The sequence below is a fragment of the Strongyloides ratti genome, scaffold srae_chrx_scaffold0000005 (assembly GCF_001040885.1).
Source record: "Strongyloides ratti genome assembly S_ratti_ED321, scaffold srae_chrx_scaffold0000005".
Taxonomy (NCBI): domain Eukaryota; kingdom Metazoa; phylum Nematoda; class Chromadorea; order Rhabditida; family Strongyloididae; genus Strongyloides; species Strongyloides ratti.
The window spans coordinates 456,448-471,367 of NW_020171513.1; the positions used below are offsets into that span (position 1 = coordinate 456,448).

General features: G+C 15.8%; 3 protein-coding genes across 3 annotated transcripts; 2 read left to right on the plus strand and 1 right to left on the minus strand.

Moving 5' to 3' along the window:
* Nucleotides 1–409: 409 nt before the first annotated feature.
* SRAE_X000228100 (Hypothetical protein) lies at nt 410–689 on the minus strand (the record flags this gene model as incomplete). The annotated part of the gene is made up of 2 exons (XM_024645473.1): nt 410–586; nt 630–689. The coding sequence occupies 2 exons, from the start codon at nt 687–689 to the stop codon at nt 410–412; spliced, it is 237 nt and encodes a 78-aa protein (XP_024499753.1).
* A 5,797-nt stretch (nt 690–6,486) lies between these two features.
* SRAE_X000228200 (Hypothetical protein) lies at nt 6,487–8,349 on the plus strand (the record flags this gene model as incomplete). Its single annotated transcript, XM_024645476.1, has 3 exons — nt 6,487–6,556; nt 6,632–7,074; nt 7,126–8,349. The coding sequence occupies 3 exons, from the start codon at nt 6,487–6,489 to the stop codon at nt 8,347–8,349; spliced, it is 1,737 nt and encodes a 578-aa protein (XP_024499754.1).
* Nucleotides 8,350–13,213: 4,864 nt separating this feature from the next.
* Nucleotides 13,214–14,479, plus strand: SRAE_X000228250 (Hypothetical protein; the record flags this gene model as incomplete). Its single annotated transcript, XM_024645477.1, has 3 exons — nt 13,214–13,970; nt 14,029–14,283; nt 14,439–14,479. 3 exons carry the CDS (start codon nt 13,214–13,216, stop codon nt 14,477–14,479), a joined length of 1,053 nt encoding a protein of 350 aa, XP_024499755.1.
* Nucleotides 14,480–14,920: the final 441 nt, after the last annotated feature.

Here is a 14,920-nt window from a genome sequence, read left to right on the forward strand (position 1 = left end):
CATAATAAAAATTAAATAGTAAAAGATAAACTTTTAATTAAAAAAAAGTTGATTTTATATAAGTGATAAAATTGTTTTTATTAGATGAAGCATATATATTGTTTAATTATCATTTTTAAGCACATAAATAATTTTACAAAAACTAATAAATTTTAATTTATTTAATGGCAATAGAATACTATCATTTTTTTAATTACATTTTATATTCTTCTTTTTTTTTTAAAAAAAAGTTAAGTAAAAAATATTTAAATAAATTAATTAAAAAAGGTAATTTATTTTTAAAAAAAATTTACAATAACATAAAAAAGTTTTTTTAATTAATTAAATAAAAATAATTTAGATTAAATCTTTGTTTTAAAATAAATATATTGAAAAAAATAATATATTTTTATTGAACATTATTTAAGTATTAAAAATTATACAGTCTGATAGCATGAATTTGGATATGAGATTTATTGTCAAATACTGAACAAAACCATTCAGTATCATGAACTTCATCATCAATGTAACTAACACTTTTTTTCACTTTTCCAACCATTATTAACCATTTTGCTTTTGAATTTTGCAAATATTCTTCCAAACTTGTCTACAAAATTTTAATTCATTATTAAAAATAAAGTAATACTTACTGTAATGTGATTTTGTATATTATCTACATTAGGAGCATAATCTTGTATACTGGATAACATTAATTTTTTTAAATATTTATTGTGACAATTCAATTCAGGTATTTTATATATTAAATTTTTGTTTTTTTCATCATTTTTATAAGAAGGTATACTATTACATTTAATTTTAATTAATAAAATATTTATAAATATTGTATAATAAATAATTAGTAGATTTGTCATAATTATAAATATAAAAATAATTATTTTTACAAATGAATATATTAAATTTAAACCGAATAAAATTATTAAATTTATACATTTATCAATATTAATCGTGATTGTAATAAAAATTTTTATTGAATCTACATTGATAAAATTTTAAAATTTTTATATTTAAAACAACTAAATAGTCCAATTGATAAGTTATATACCTTCAGATATAAAATTTAAATATTTTATTATTTTATTATGAAAATATTTAAAAATTTCTAATTATTTTTTCTTATTGTTTAAAAATTAAGTAAAGTTTTTTTTTCTAGAATTAATATACAATTTAAACAAAGTTTACGTATAAATTATTTGTAATATTCTAAATTTTTTATATTCAGTGTTTGATGAGGTAATTTACAGGTAAATTTAAAAAAATAAAATTTAAACGAAAGTATATACATTCATATTAATATATTAAAAAAAAAACTATTATATTATTAATTTAGTAAAATATAATATACAATCTAATATCTTATCTAAAACTATTAAAATTTAAAAGCATCATAAAATAAAGTATTACATTATTTTCAAATTGTAAAAAAAAAGTTAATGTTTACATAAAAGCAGCATTAATTAATTAAGCAAAAATAGATTTATGATTGTTAGAAATAACAGTTGTTGTTGTTTTATAAGTAGTTTAATATTCAAAGAATATTAATTTAAAATTATTTATTATATTTTTATAAAAATAAACAAAAAAAAATGTTACAGTATTTAAAATTACTTTAAAATATAATAAGATAATTTTTTTATAAACGAAATTTTAATTATAGATATTAAATTTATATAAAAATGCACAAAACATTATCAATTAATTTTCATAGCTGAAAGGAAAGAAACTTTTTATTGCTTTTTTCTCCCATTCTTTTTAATCTAACAATTTTTATTATTTTATGTTAATCAAAAAAGATATAAGAAAGAAAGAAAATGAAAAGAAAATGACAACTTTTTTTTTATAACTATTGTTACCAATATAGAAAATAATTCTATCAGAAGACATTTATTTTTTTTTAACAAGAATATAAAAATTCATATAAAAATTTAATTTAAAAAAAAGCATTTAAAAGTCATAATTTAAATACCGAATGAAGAATGTATTTTTTGTTAATTATTATTAAGATGTTTGAGAAATCTAACATGCACATCAAAAAAATTTTTTTGATTAATTTTGTTTTAAAAATTATTTATAAAGGAGAAATTTTACAAACTTTATCATTGATAACATGTTTTTTAAAAATAATAAATCTACAATATTTGTATATTTGTTTATTGATCTATACTATATATAATTTGTTCTTTATAAAACACCATCTTTTTTTTATTAATATTTTAATATAATCGTTTTTACGTATTAGATATAAATGATATAAAAAGATGATATGCAATTAATTTTTTAAGAAAAAGCAAACTTAAAAAAAACAATTATAGAATAATTGTAATTGAATTAACAATATTTAATACAATTAAGCAATTACTTATATAATTAAAATATTTTTTGTTAAAATTAAGTTACTCAACAAAATGAAAGAAAAAAAACTATTAATAATTTATACATAATTGGAAAATTATTACAATTATTATTTTATTCTTAAATTAAAGTTTTAATTGGTATTAAATATTTTACAAAATAATGTTAATTTATTTTTTTAAATTGTTAACAAGATTCATACAAATCAATCATGTAATATATCACATGTTGTAGTTACTTTTTATAGTATTGTCAAATAGATTTTTTTTTCATAAATTTTGTATTCATTTATCAAATGGCATATAAAAAATTATATTCATTACTTTGCTGTCAATTATTTTTATTATTTTGCATTATACGATAATTTTATTTTGACTTTCAAATAAAATTATGAAAAATTATTCAAAACATGTAAAGAATTTTGAATAAACACAAGTACATACATAAAATATATTAGTTCTTATATATTATTTATTATGAATACATAAAAAAAAATTTTAAAACAAAAGATTATATATTACATTAATATATTCATATTCTAAAATTTAAAATGTTTCAATTTTCTCAGTTTGTGTAAATGTTAAATTTATTCATAACTATAAGTTATATTTATATTAAAAAAATCAAAAGCTTATAAAAAAAGAATATTTATGTTTATTAGTTTAAAAATAAAATTATATATTTTAATTTAATAATAATAATAAATATTTTATACAGGCAAATTTTTTTTATATATTTTTTTTTCTTTGATAAATTTTATTTACTTAAATAACATCTACATATAATTCTTGATCATTATTTGGAATTTTGTTTATTGGTAATTTTATTAAAATTATTTTAAAATTCATTTAAAACTATTAAAATTAAAATATTATATATTTTAATTAGTTATTAGCTAAAAGTAAATGAAGTTGATTTTTAATTGGTTAATTTTTTTTTCATAAAATTATTTTTTTCTCTTAATGCTTTTATAACATGATAGAATAATTTTTTTAAAGATTAAAAATATAATGCATTGCTTATCTTCATAACATTACAAAGAATAAAAATTTTAATATTTGACTTTAGTTATATGTAAAAAAAGTTAGCTTTATTTAAAATAATCTGTAATTGTAAAAATTTTTTAATAAAATAAATTATTACATGGTAATTAGTTATTTTCAGATATAATGACAATGATATTTGATAAAAATAATTATTTTTGAAAACAATTTATCATTTTTTTTTGATAATAAATAAACGGCACATTGCGCTTCAATGACAGAATAACTTTATATTTATAAATTAATAATTTGTTTTAGTGTTAATTTTTCTATTTTTTTTTTGTCAAAAAAAATATTATGTCGTTTACAATATTATTTACTATAAAAATTAATGAATATTTTATATACTTTTAAATTCCACCATAATTATACAAAAAAATATTTTTTAAAGTAATTTTATATTAATATTACAACAAATCCCTTACATTAATTTTTTCAATCCAAAATTGGCATTATTTAAAATATTTATAAAGTAAAAGAAAATTAGATTATAATTTTAAAAAAAAAAACCTTTAAAAAGTTCATTATTGTTTTTTAAAGAAAAATGTTTAATAGGCAAAAAATGACAGTGGAATAAAAGACTTGCTTTTTGATCTCTTAATAAATATATTAAATCTTAAAAAAGATTTAATACTGTAAGATTACATAACTTTTGTGATGCTTTAAATATAATATTATTTTCTATTATAAATAAATCAGTTTCTAATAATAACTGTTAGTATGTTTTTAAAAATAATGCTATGATACTTTTATATTATTTTTTGTAATAAAATTAATGTCACTTTTAAATATAAAAGTTTATAATTATATTTTTAACTATTTTTAAACTATTTTTAAACTATTTACTATCAAATTACTACATTTTCATTAAATTTCATCATCATTGTCATATACTCATATTTTTAATTTAGTCATAAAAGAAATATTCACTGATAATTTTAATCATAAATTTAAAATGAAATTTTAAAAAAAATATATATTTATTTATCTAATGAAGATAAAATCCTGATGATATGTATCAGAACAATAAATTTATAAATAACTAAATACGGTGTGATTATGTTTGTCTTTGTTATATATGACTATTTCTTAAGTAATTATTTTAAAATAGATGTACAATTTTTAAAAGCATAAAATTATTATACTAAAATTGTACTCTTTATTAAATAAAACATATTACAAAAAAATATTGCGACAATTTAAAAGAAACGTATTTTTAAAAAATATATTAAAAAAATAAAAGTATTCACTAAATTTTTAAGAAAAAAAGTTGTAAACTTTTAAGGTCAAGAAAAATAAGTCTTTTTTTAACATATGTATTGAAATAAAAGTATTATTTTTTTTAAATCACTTAAATTTTTATTGTATAAAGTTGTTTTATTTATGATAAATTTTAATATCTTGTTAATTTTTAAACATTTCAAAAGTTTAAGAATTCATAAAATATAAAATATTTTTAAGAATGCTTTAAAATTAAAATTATATTATATGATTTGTGTGATTTAAATATGAATACTTATTTATTGTACAGAAATAATACCAAAAAGAAGTAGTTATTTAAAAAATTATGTTTTATAGTTTTTTTAATGTTAATAGATTAAAAAAGATTAATTAGATATTATATATTTTTTTAATTTCGATAAGTATTAAGTTTTTATTTCCCACTATATCTATTCTTAATGTCACAAAAAAAAATGAAAATTAAATGATTTCAATGTATCACGTGAAACAAATAATACATTATACTACAATAATAATTATATTCTTCTACATTTTATAAGTCATTTTTAAAATTTAACTATAACTTGTTATTAAAACATATCTTATTTCTTACCATTTCTAAATTTATCATTAAACTGTTCATAAAACATTTTTATAATTTTTAATGTTACTATAATTTTTTTATAATAATTACTTTATAGTATATTTTGAAAAAATATCGACTCAGAAATAATAGAGACATTTAAAAGCAATTATAATATTAACTAATTTAAATGATGTGATAAATTTAACAAAAATAACACCACTGCTATGTTTGTTGGTTTTTTTTTAAATTGTTTTATTAAATAGACTTTAGTTATATATAGTTGATGAATCACTTAACTTTTTTTTAACTATTTTCAATATTTAGATAAACTTTAAAGAAATATCAAGTAAACTTTTAGAAAAGAAAAAAGTTTAATTTTTATTACAATTAAATTATTCATTTTTTTTATAATTGTGCATAAATATTATGTATTCATATGATGTTTATACTTTATTAAATATTTTACTATTTCTGTTAAATCTTTAATTCTAATTTGAATAAGAAATAGAAATTTTTTAATATTAATTATAAATTTTATAAAATATAATAAGATTTAAGTTAATTAATATTAATGATCATACCAATAAAGGAAATCCATATTTTTTATTTTAAACTAATTAAAATATATTTTTCCATTGATTTTATGAAACAATATATAAATTTTAAATTGATAATTGTAATCTATTAAAAATTATTTTGTCATGTATTTTTAATTATAAATATGCTTAAAAAAATACTTTAAAAATTTTTTAAATACATTTTATTTTTGAAAATTTTTTTCCCACTTTTTAAAAATGTAAAATTTTAATTAATTACTTTAATTATTGATTATTAACATTAAATTTAAATCTATTTTTAAATTCATTAAGTATAAAAAAAATTTACTCTATATAATTTTTCTATCATTAATATTATATTTAAAAAAATTTTTTTTAGTAACCAAAAGATATCGTTGTTTCTAATTTAGTTGATAATAATTAAAAAACATAATATAATTTATTTGATATTCAGTTATTTTTTTTTAAATATTGAATATATTTGTTTAAGTACATATGTCATATGAAAAATTTTAAATAACCATTTATTTTAGTAGGAAAGATAAATGAATTATGACTTACTTATGTTTAAATAATCAGAATTTAGTAAATTTAACATTTTATTATTTTATCAAAAAATGTAAACTTCTTTTTTTTTGTCAAAAGACAGAATAATAATTTAAAATTATTTTTTCTTTTATTTTACACATTATAATTTTTTTAATTTTATTATTATTATTTTTTTTATAGGATGTCTTTAGAATCAGATAAAAATGATAATACAAATTATTTATCATCATACTATATTGAAACATCTTCAGGTATGTTATTAAAAAGAAAATAAATGTGACAAAAATTATAAAATCGTTGTTTAACCTATTTTGATTATATTTTAGATATTGTTAAGAGTGAAAATAATAAAAACAACTTAAATGTACCTGCTTCTCAAGAACTTATTGAAAAAATATTTTCTACTGGTGACATACTTAATCTTATTATTAGTAATATTTTTACAATTAATGAAAAAAAATACATAGAATTAACATGTCGATCATTTTATAATGCATGTAATAATTTTACTTCTAAAGTAAAAAAATTTAGTTTAAAAGAAGGAAATGGACATGAATATGTATCAGATAGGCAACTAATACAATGTTTAGAAAATACAATATATGTCAATATTAAAGAATTTATTGAATTACATACACATATTCTTGAAGGAAACAAATTCAAAATAAAAACATGTGCTCAACAAAAAAGTAAATTAGTTATAAAAAATTTAAATTTAAAATATGCATCTTTTTTCAATAGTATTCCTTTTTTTGAAAATATTAAAACAGTTTGTTTTAAATCAACAAATTCACCACTATTTTCTTTAAATATTTTACAGTTGATTCCTGTTTTAAAACCAACACATATTACATTTGAAGATTATGGTACAAGACATTTTGTTGATTTATATAATAATAATTGTAATAATAATAATATTTATGTAAATGATTCGATATTAGATAGTGTAAAAAGTTTATATTTTATGTGTTCACGTCAAATGATATTTTGTCTATTAAATTTATTTCAAAAAATGAAAGAAAAATCATTTGATATAATAACATTTGGAAGTTATTTTACAAAAGGATTTTTAACAAATGAAGAACTAGAAATAGTATCAGAAATATCAAATCATTCTAAATACATAAAAATTATTGTTAATGATGATATAACTGGAAATATAAATGATTATATATATAAAAAATTAGAAAATTTAAATTTATTAACAAATGAAAACATGGAATATGAATTTAATTTGTATTATTTAACTTTAGATTTATATTTTGCTTATGACAATAACATCGAGGAAATTTCAAATAATGTTAAATTTCACAAAAATTATCTAAAAATATATACTTTTAGATTTTTTCAAAGTCCTGATAGTGGTATTTTTAAAATTTCTTATCCATATATTCATTGTTTAATAGAATCACTGTATTATATGAAAAATTTAAATACTTTAGAATTGGAATTAAATTTAATAAATGATTTAAAAGATTTTGAAAATGTTTTTAAAAATGTAAGCAAGAATGTTAAAAATATTAAATTATATATGTGTCAAAATTTCAATGAAAATCATCTATTGATACTCTCAATGCATGTTTATAATTTAGAAAATTTGCAGTTAACAAATGTAAAGTCAAATAATATAACAATAAAACTTATAATTAAATCATTTAAAAAATTAAAAGGATTATCAATATTATTTATTTTACCTTATAATAATGATAATATAAAAGATGATATTATAAAAGAAGAAAAAACAACTAAAAAACAAATTTTAAATTGGCCAAATTTAGAATTTTTAGAGATTTATTGTTGTGTTAACAATGAAGAATTTATAAAATTATTTGAAACTGTTGAATATAATACACCACATCAGTCAGGTAAACTTTTACTTATCAGGAATCCATTTGAATATAGAAATAATCGTTTTGTTACAATGTCAACAGCTAGCTTTCAAATAATTATTCAAAAAAGTAGCAAAAATTATGGAATATTTAAAAAGATATTTTCTGCTGCCACAAATATGCTTGGTAATATTACTTTATACGGGACTTTTTAACTTTATTACTAGTTCTTAATAGAAAATATTTTTTTTAAATATACATATTACTGTATATTAATTAATTTATCGTATAAAGCTGTTATTAATAAACAACTCTTTTTAAATTAACAAACGTCATAATTACTATGCTATTTTTAATTCTTAAAAAAAAATATTTTTTAATTTTTCATTAGAATAATTCACAATTAAACATTATTATAAAATTTTTTTTATTATATATTTATATATATAATTACTTTATAATAAAACTCTTATCACGAAATTTCACATTTCATTTGTTAATTTGTCAACAAAATAACAGTTAAAGAATGTTATTTTCTTTTTGTTATACAATAATTATTATACTAACATAAAAATATAACTTTCTTATTTTTCATTTTCCTATTTATATGAGGAAAAGCCTTTTTTCTTTGTTAAATTTTATTTAGGTAAAAAATATTCTTTTACAATAAACTATTTAGATATTATTTTAACGAATTGTTCAAATAAATATATAATTTTAAAAATTAATCTTAAATTTTTTTTTTGTATAAAAATATTAATAATTGTTTTTTTTTGCATAAAATTTTAAAAGAAGCTTTTAAGTTATCTATTTACTCAAAACTTACTACCAGTTAACCTTAAAATATTCAAGTTAATAACTTTAAAGTAGTTAAATAAATAATTAATTTCTCATAATTTTTTTTTCTAAATATTTTATATTATACATTAAAAATGATAATTTAAATATTTATTTGATAGTTTTTATAGTTTATGATGACAAACATTTGTGTATCTTAAAAAATCTGTATTTATTTAGTATAATTGTAAAGAAAAATTTTAAATTTATTTAAAATAAAATAAAAAAAAAAAAACTTTCTCTGTAAACTTTAAGGATGTTCACAAACTTGGTTATAAGTAGTATTTTAGATATATAATTTTCACCATACAATAAAAATAACTAAATTAAATGACAAAAATTGATATTTCAATCGAAAAGTATAACTTTTATTTTTATAAAAAAAATTGTTAAACTTTTTTTTTGTCTTTACTGTGATTTTTATACTTTACTTTGTTATCTTTATATTAGTTTTTAAATAGCTAAAAAGTATTTTTAACATCAAAAAGTTATTTGTAAAGTAATGGTAAACATATTAAATTTTATTTTAACAAAGAAATAAAAAAATTGTTTCAAAATATTTCTTTAAGGTATATTTTAAAATTATAACAATCTTTTTTTTTGGTTAATTAAATACCATAAAAAATTTTTTTTATAAAAACATTTTAACTATATTGAATGTCTTTCTTAAATATGTTTAAAATTAGGTTGATCTTAATATAGTTTTATTATTAATTAAATTAACTAATCAAAAATATTTTTTTTTTCCGATCATAAGTGAATGTTAATATTTTATTGTGAAAATAAAATATTTATTAGATAAATTTTATATTTGATGATGGAGAATCTTTTAATATTTATATTATTCATTTAATATATATATATATATATATGTATATACATTTATTTATTTATTTTTAATTATTTTTATATTTTAACATATTGTTACACATATATATTAAGTATTTATAAAAACTATTCTATAAACTTTCAAACATACTTTTTGAATTTATATTATATTATAGACAAGTATATGTATATATTTATATATTATTTTTTTATCTAAATGATCATAATAAGTCATTTAAGAAATAAAAAAAGATTTTAAGATAGATATAAAGACTTTTGAATATTAAATTTTTCTTCAAATTAAAGAAAACTGGAAAATTTTTATAAAATGACATTTAATATTTAAATACAATTTTCTGCACATTTAAATTAAAAATTTATATAATTTTTTATAATTAGTAGTTGTGCAATAAAGCATATACGTATAACTTGAATGTAATATTATTTATTATAAAAACTAACATTTAATTATTCCAGTTCAAATTTTAAGTTTACTTTTTATGATCCATTTTTTTTTTTTAAATTGCATCACTTTCTGTACTAATATATGTATTTTCTTTTATATTATATTTATTAATAAAACTAAAATTTTCTTTAAAAAAATATTTATATCCAAATATTTCAACATTTCTATTTAAAATTACTTTTAATAATATTTAATTTTCATATTTTTTTTAAAATAGTAATGTATCATTTAAAAATATAATTATAAAAAAAATAATAATATTTTTAACTTTTCATAAATAAGTATACTTTGATATTCAGGAATATCTAGTAAATTTAAATATCATTTAAAATAAATTTCATTATAAATTATGCAATTATTTTGTACATATAATCAATATATGTTATAGATACAAAATAAATGATAAGAATATCAAATATTAAATTATATTTTTTTGCGCATTTAACTTTAATTATTCATTTTGTAAATGTATTGCTTCTTGTTATAGATGAAATTTAAATATGCAAAAAAAAAAATATGAGGATATGCAAACATCTTCTGGTATATTGTCGTGAGGAACAATTTTACAAAATATTATAATAAAACTTTTTACAATTAACAATTTTTATATTTTTTTCATCATTTAGCAATATTTGCAAAAAAGCTTTGACAAAAATATAAACATTCCTACACTGTATTTAAATAAGAAATATTTCACGGCAAATTATTATTTTACATATTGAATAAACATTATATGTAAAAAATTATTAATGTAAATATATATAAATATTTTCTTATAATTATTAGTATTACAATATGTTATTGATATTTAATTTAAGTTTATAATTTATATTTAAATAAAATTTTATAACAAACAGTAACTTTTAATTAACTAAATTTAATACATTTTTTTTTATTATTTTTACTACAATATTAAAGAAACTTTTACTTTAAAGTTTTAACAAAAATTAATTACCTCTATTAGTTCATTTTACTAAGTATTTTGTTATCTCATTTTAAAAATATTGTCGTTTTTTCTATTGTCTTAATTTGAGTGTTTTCAACAAAGTATATTTTCTGAATTTATATATATATATATATTTAAGTTAAAGGACATTACTAAAAAATAAATATTTCAATGAAAGTTTTGAAATTATATAATAGTAATATTTAAAAAATTTTATATACTTTTATTATATCATAAATTGTTCATTATTTCTTCAATTATTTGAAATTTTTTTTTATAATTAAGTAATTAAAAAATTTACATATATTATTATTGCTACTTTATTGATAGATTGTTATTTTTTTAAATAGAAAATTATATAAAATTATTATATCATTTTTTTTTTTAAATTATTTTTGATATATTTGTTAAAAAGAAAATAAGTATAGTTTAAATAAATAATTGATATAATAATATTAAAATAGTACAAGATAGATTATATTATGGGAATAGTCATATAATATAAACTATTAAGGCATAATATGATGACTTTTAATCACAAATTATTTATTCAATTACTGATGCGCAGTTCGATTATTAATATGTTGTTTAATTATTGTATTTTCAATAAAAGTTTTGTATTCACTGATTATATATAGATGAACTATATATATATATATTTGATTAATCTTTTCAGTTTATGTGTTGCTTTTTGTTCTATATTCTTCTTTTGTTATTCTATTATCATAAAGAATAGAACCTTTATCTTTAATAAACTTAATTTAATTGTATTGTTTGAAGATTTGTAAATTATTTATTTATATAATTATTCACTTATAACATTATTATAAATAATATTCTTTAATTTTCATTTATTAATTATAATAAATAGTAAATATGTATGATTTTTTTTTTATACATTAACATTACAAAAAGAATAATATATTATTTTTAATTGTAATTTAATTATATATATATAAAAATTTTTTATTCATTCTTTATTTATGTAATAAAGTAAATTTATCAATTAAAAATAGGATGGTATTTTTACCAATTTTCTTTTTAAATAAGTGAAAGTCATTTATTTTATAAATTTTTTAAAATTTTCAACTAAATACTTTTAATCTTATTTTTATTGTACAATTTAAAGTTTAAAAATGAAATTGGCACTAGGTTGGTAAATGTCTATTCTTAAGTATATACCAATTGGATTATAGTAACGTAGTAGATATAAAAAATTTCATTAACCAACTTAAATTGAATTTTATTTACTTTCTAAAAATAAAATATGCATAAGTATTTTGTTATCTTTTACAATGAAATTTAAATTTAACTCATCACATTACAATATATAATATTTTCCTTTTTAAATATATATAAATATATATATATATATATATATATATATATATATATATATATTTATTATTCTTTTAAATTATTCTCAAAAACGAAATATTTTTTTATATCCACTTATAAATTATTCTTAACAATCAATTTTTAATTTTTGCTATTGTTAAAATTTTTTAAAATTAAAAAAATATATTTCAGTTGTTACATCTTTCAAATTTAAAATTAAAAGAATAAGAATTCTCTTTAAGTAGTTTTAGCAAATATTTAATTCTTGTTAAAATCATTTATTTTTTAATTTATCATTAAAATTGATTTTATAATACAGTGAATTATTGCAAGAAATATTTTTAATTTTTCAAAATTAAATTCATTTTATGTACTTATGGAAAAAAATATATCTCTTTTTTATTTATATATTGTGTACCTCAAGATATAATATGTCAATTGAATAGTTTTAATTCAAGCTTAAGTGAAATTTGACTCTGTTACTGAAATTTATTTGATGTTTAGATTTGTATTTTAACTATACAATTAATGTTCTTCTTTGTAATTATATAACTTTCATTTTATATTTTTATATTATAGTCTAACTAAATATTTTTAATCTATTTTTTTTTTATTTCAAAAAGTTTATAAAATTTTAGAGAAAAAAAAAATTTTTTTTAAAGAAATGAAAAAATTAAAGAGACGTATAAGCATTGCTTTTAAGGGCTCCTCAAATGACTCTAATAAAAATCAAGATATAAACATGAATTCAATGGCTTCCTGTTTGGCAAATGATGTTGATATTATACATGTTTCACATAACCAACATAGTGGAAATAATTATTCACCTAATAATGGTTCTGCAATTTTTATGGAACGCCAAAATACACCAGGAAATTCTACATATCATAATGAATGGAATCTTTCTACATCAATAAATCAAATGACGGATATATATGGAAACGAACAATATTACAACAATAATAAATATATATATTCTCAAGAAAATAATAATAGATATAGTCAATTTATACCATGTTGTTATTCATCATACATGAATATTAATCAATTAGATAAAAATAATTCTAATTATCGTTTACCAAATTATTATATGTATAAAGGTAAAGCATATAATAATTCAAAAGAACAAAAAAATGATAATAATCATCCTGCTCAAGGTATTTATTATCCTCAACATTTAGCATACCAAAATGAACTTTCAAAAGACTATTCAGATAATACAAAGTTTAAATTATCTCGTTTTTCAAATAATAATTTAAGAAATATTGGTAATTCAAGAATTATTACAAGACCAGCTAGTATAGCAGCACTTAGTAATTCATCTTTTTCCTTTTCCTCATCGCAAGATTTTTCATCACATTATGGTGGGACAAATATTAACATTTCAAGGAATAAAATACCATCAAAAAGAAATTCTTATTGTAAGTTTCTTAATTATTTATATTATTATAAAAAATTTTAATACTTTTTTTTATTAAGATTCTTTCTTGGATAATAAATCAAAAGAAACTAAAGAAAGTAAACAATTAACAAAAGAGATACAAAAAGATAATTTAAAAATAAAATCTTCAACTGAAGATGAAATAGCTAAACCTAAAGTTATTATGAGAAATAAAAAATCAAATATAAATGGTTTTGTAAAAGAAAAAGCAAAAAAAGATAGAATTAGTTCATGGTGTGTATCAAAATTACTACCCTCAAAACTGGCTATTTCATTTTCTAACAGCATGCATTGTAAGTTTTTTAAAAAAAATAAAATTTTTTTTTAATGATATAGTTAATTGTATGAATCTCATAAATTTTAAATTATTTATTAAAAATTACTTTTTCAAAAAATTTATATTATAAAGTTAAAAATTTTTTTTTAATTAGATTATAAAAACAATTAGACTTTTCACATATTAATACTTTAATTGAAAAACGTTTTTAATTTATTTATATATATATATCCTTAAATTAAAATCTTTTAATCCTTTGAATTGCTTATTGAGTATAAATTACTTCATCTGCCGATAATCGTTTTCAAGACTTTAGATTACATTAAATTTACATATTAAAATAGGCTTAATAAATTTGAATCTTTTAAACTTGTTGTTCTATAAAATTTACATTACATGGACTTTACTTTTACTTCTCTCTCAACAACCAAAAGATAACACAAAATGGTCTATTTTTATATATATATTATTGTATTACTTGTTAAAGACTTAGTTATTGTATAAATCTTTCTTTATAAAGTTACAAAGTATACTAATTTAATATTTTAATTTTCAAATGTTTCCTACATCATCTTAAATTTTATAAATTTTTTTAAATTTTTTCCATATCTTTTTTTTATATAATTTATTTTTTTATCAAAAAAATAAATGTA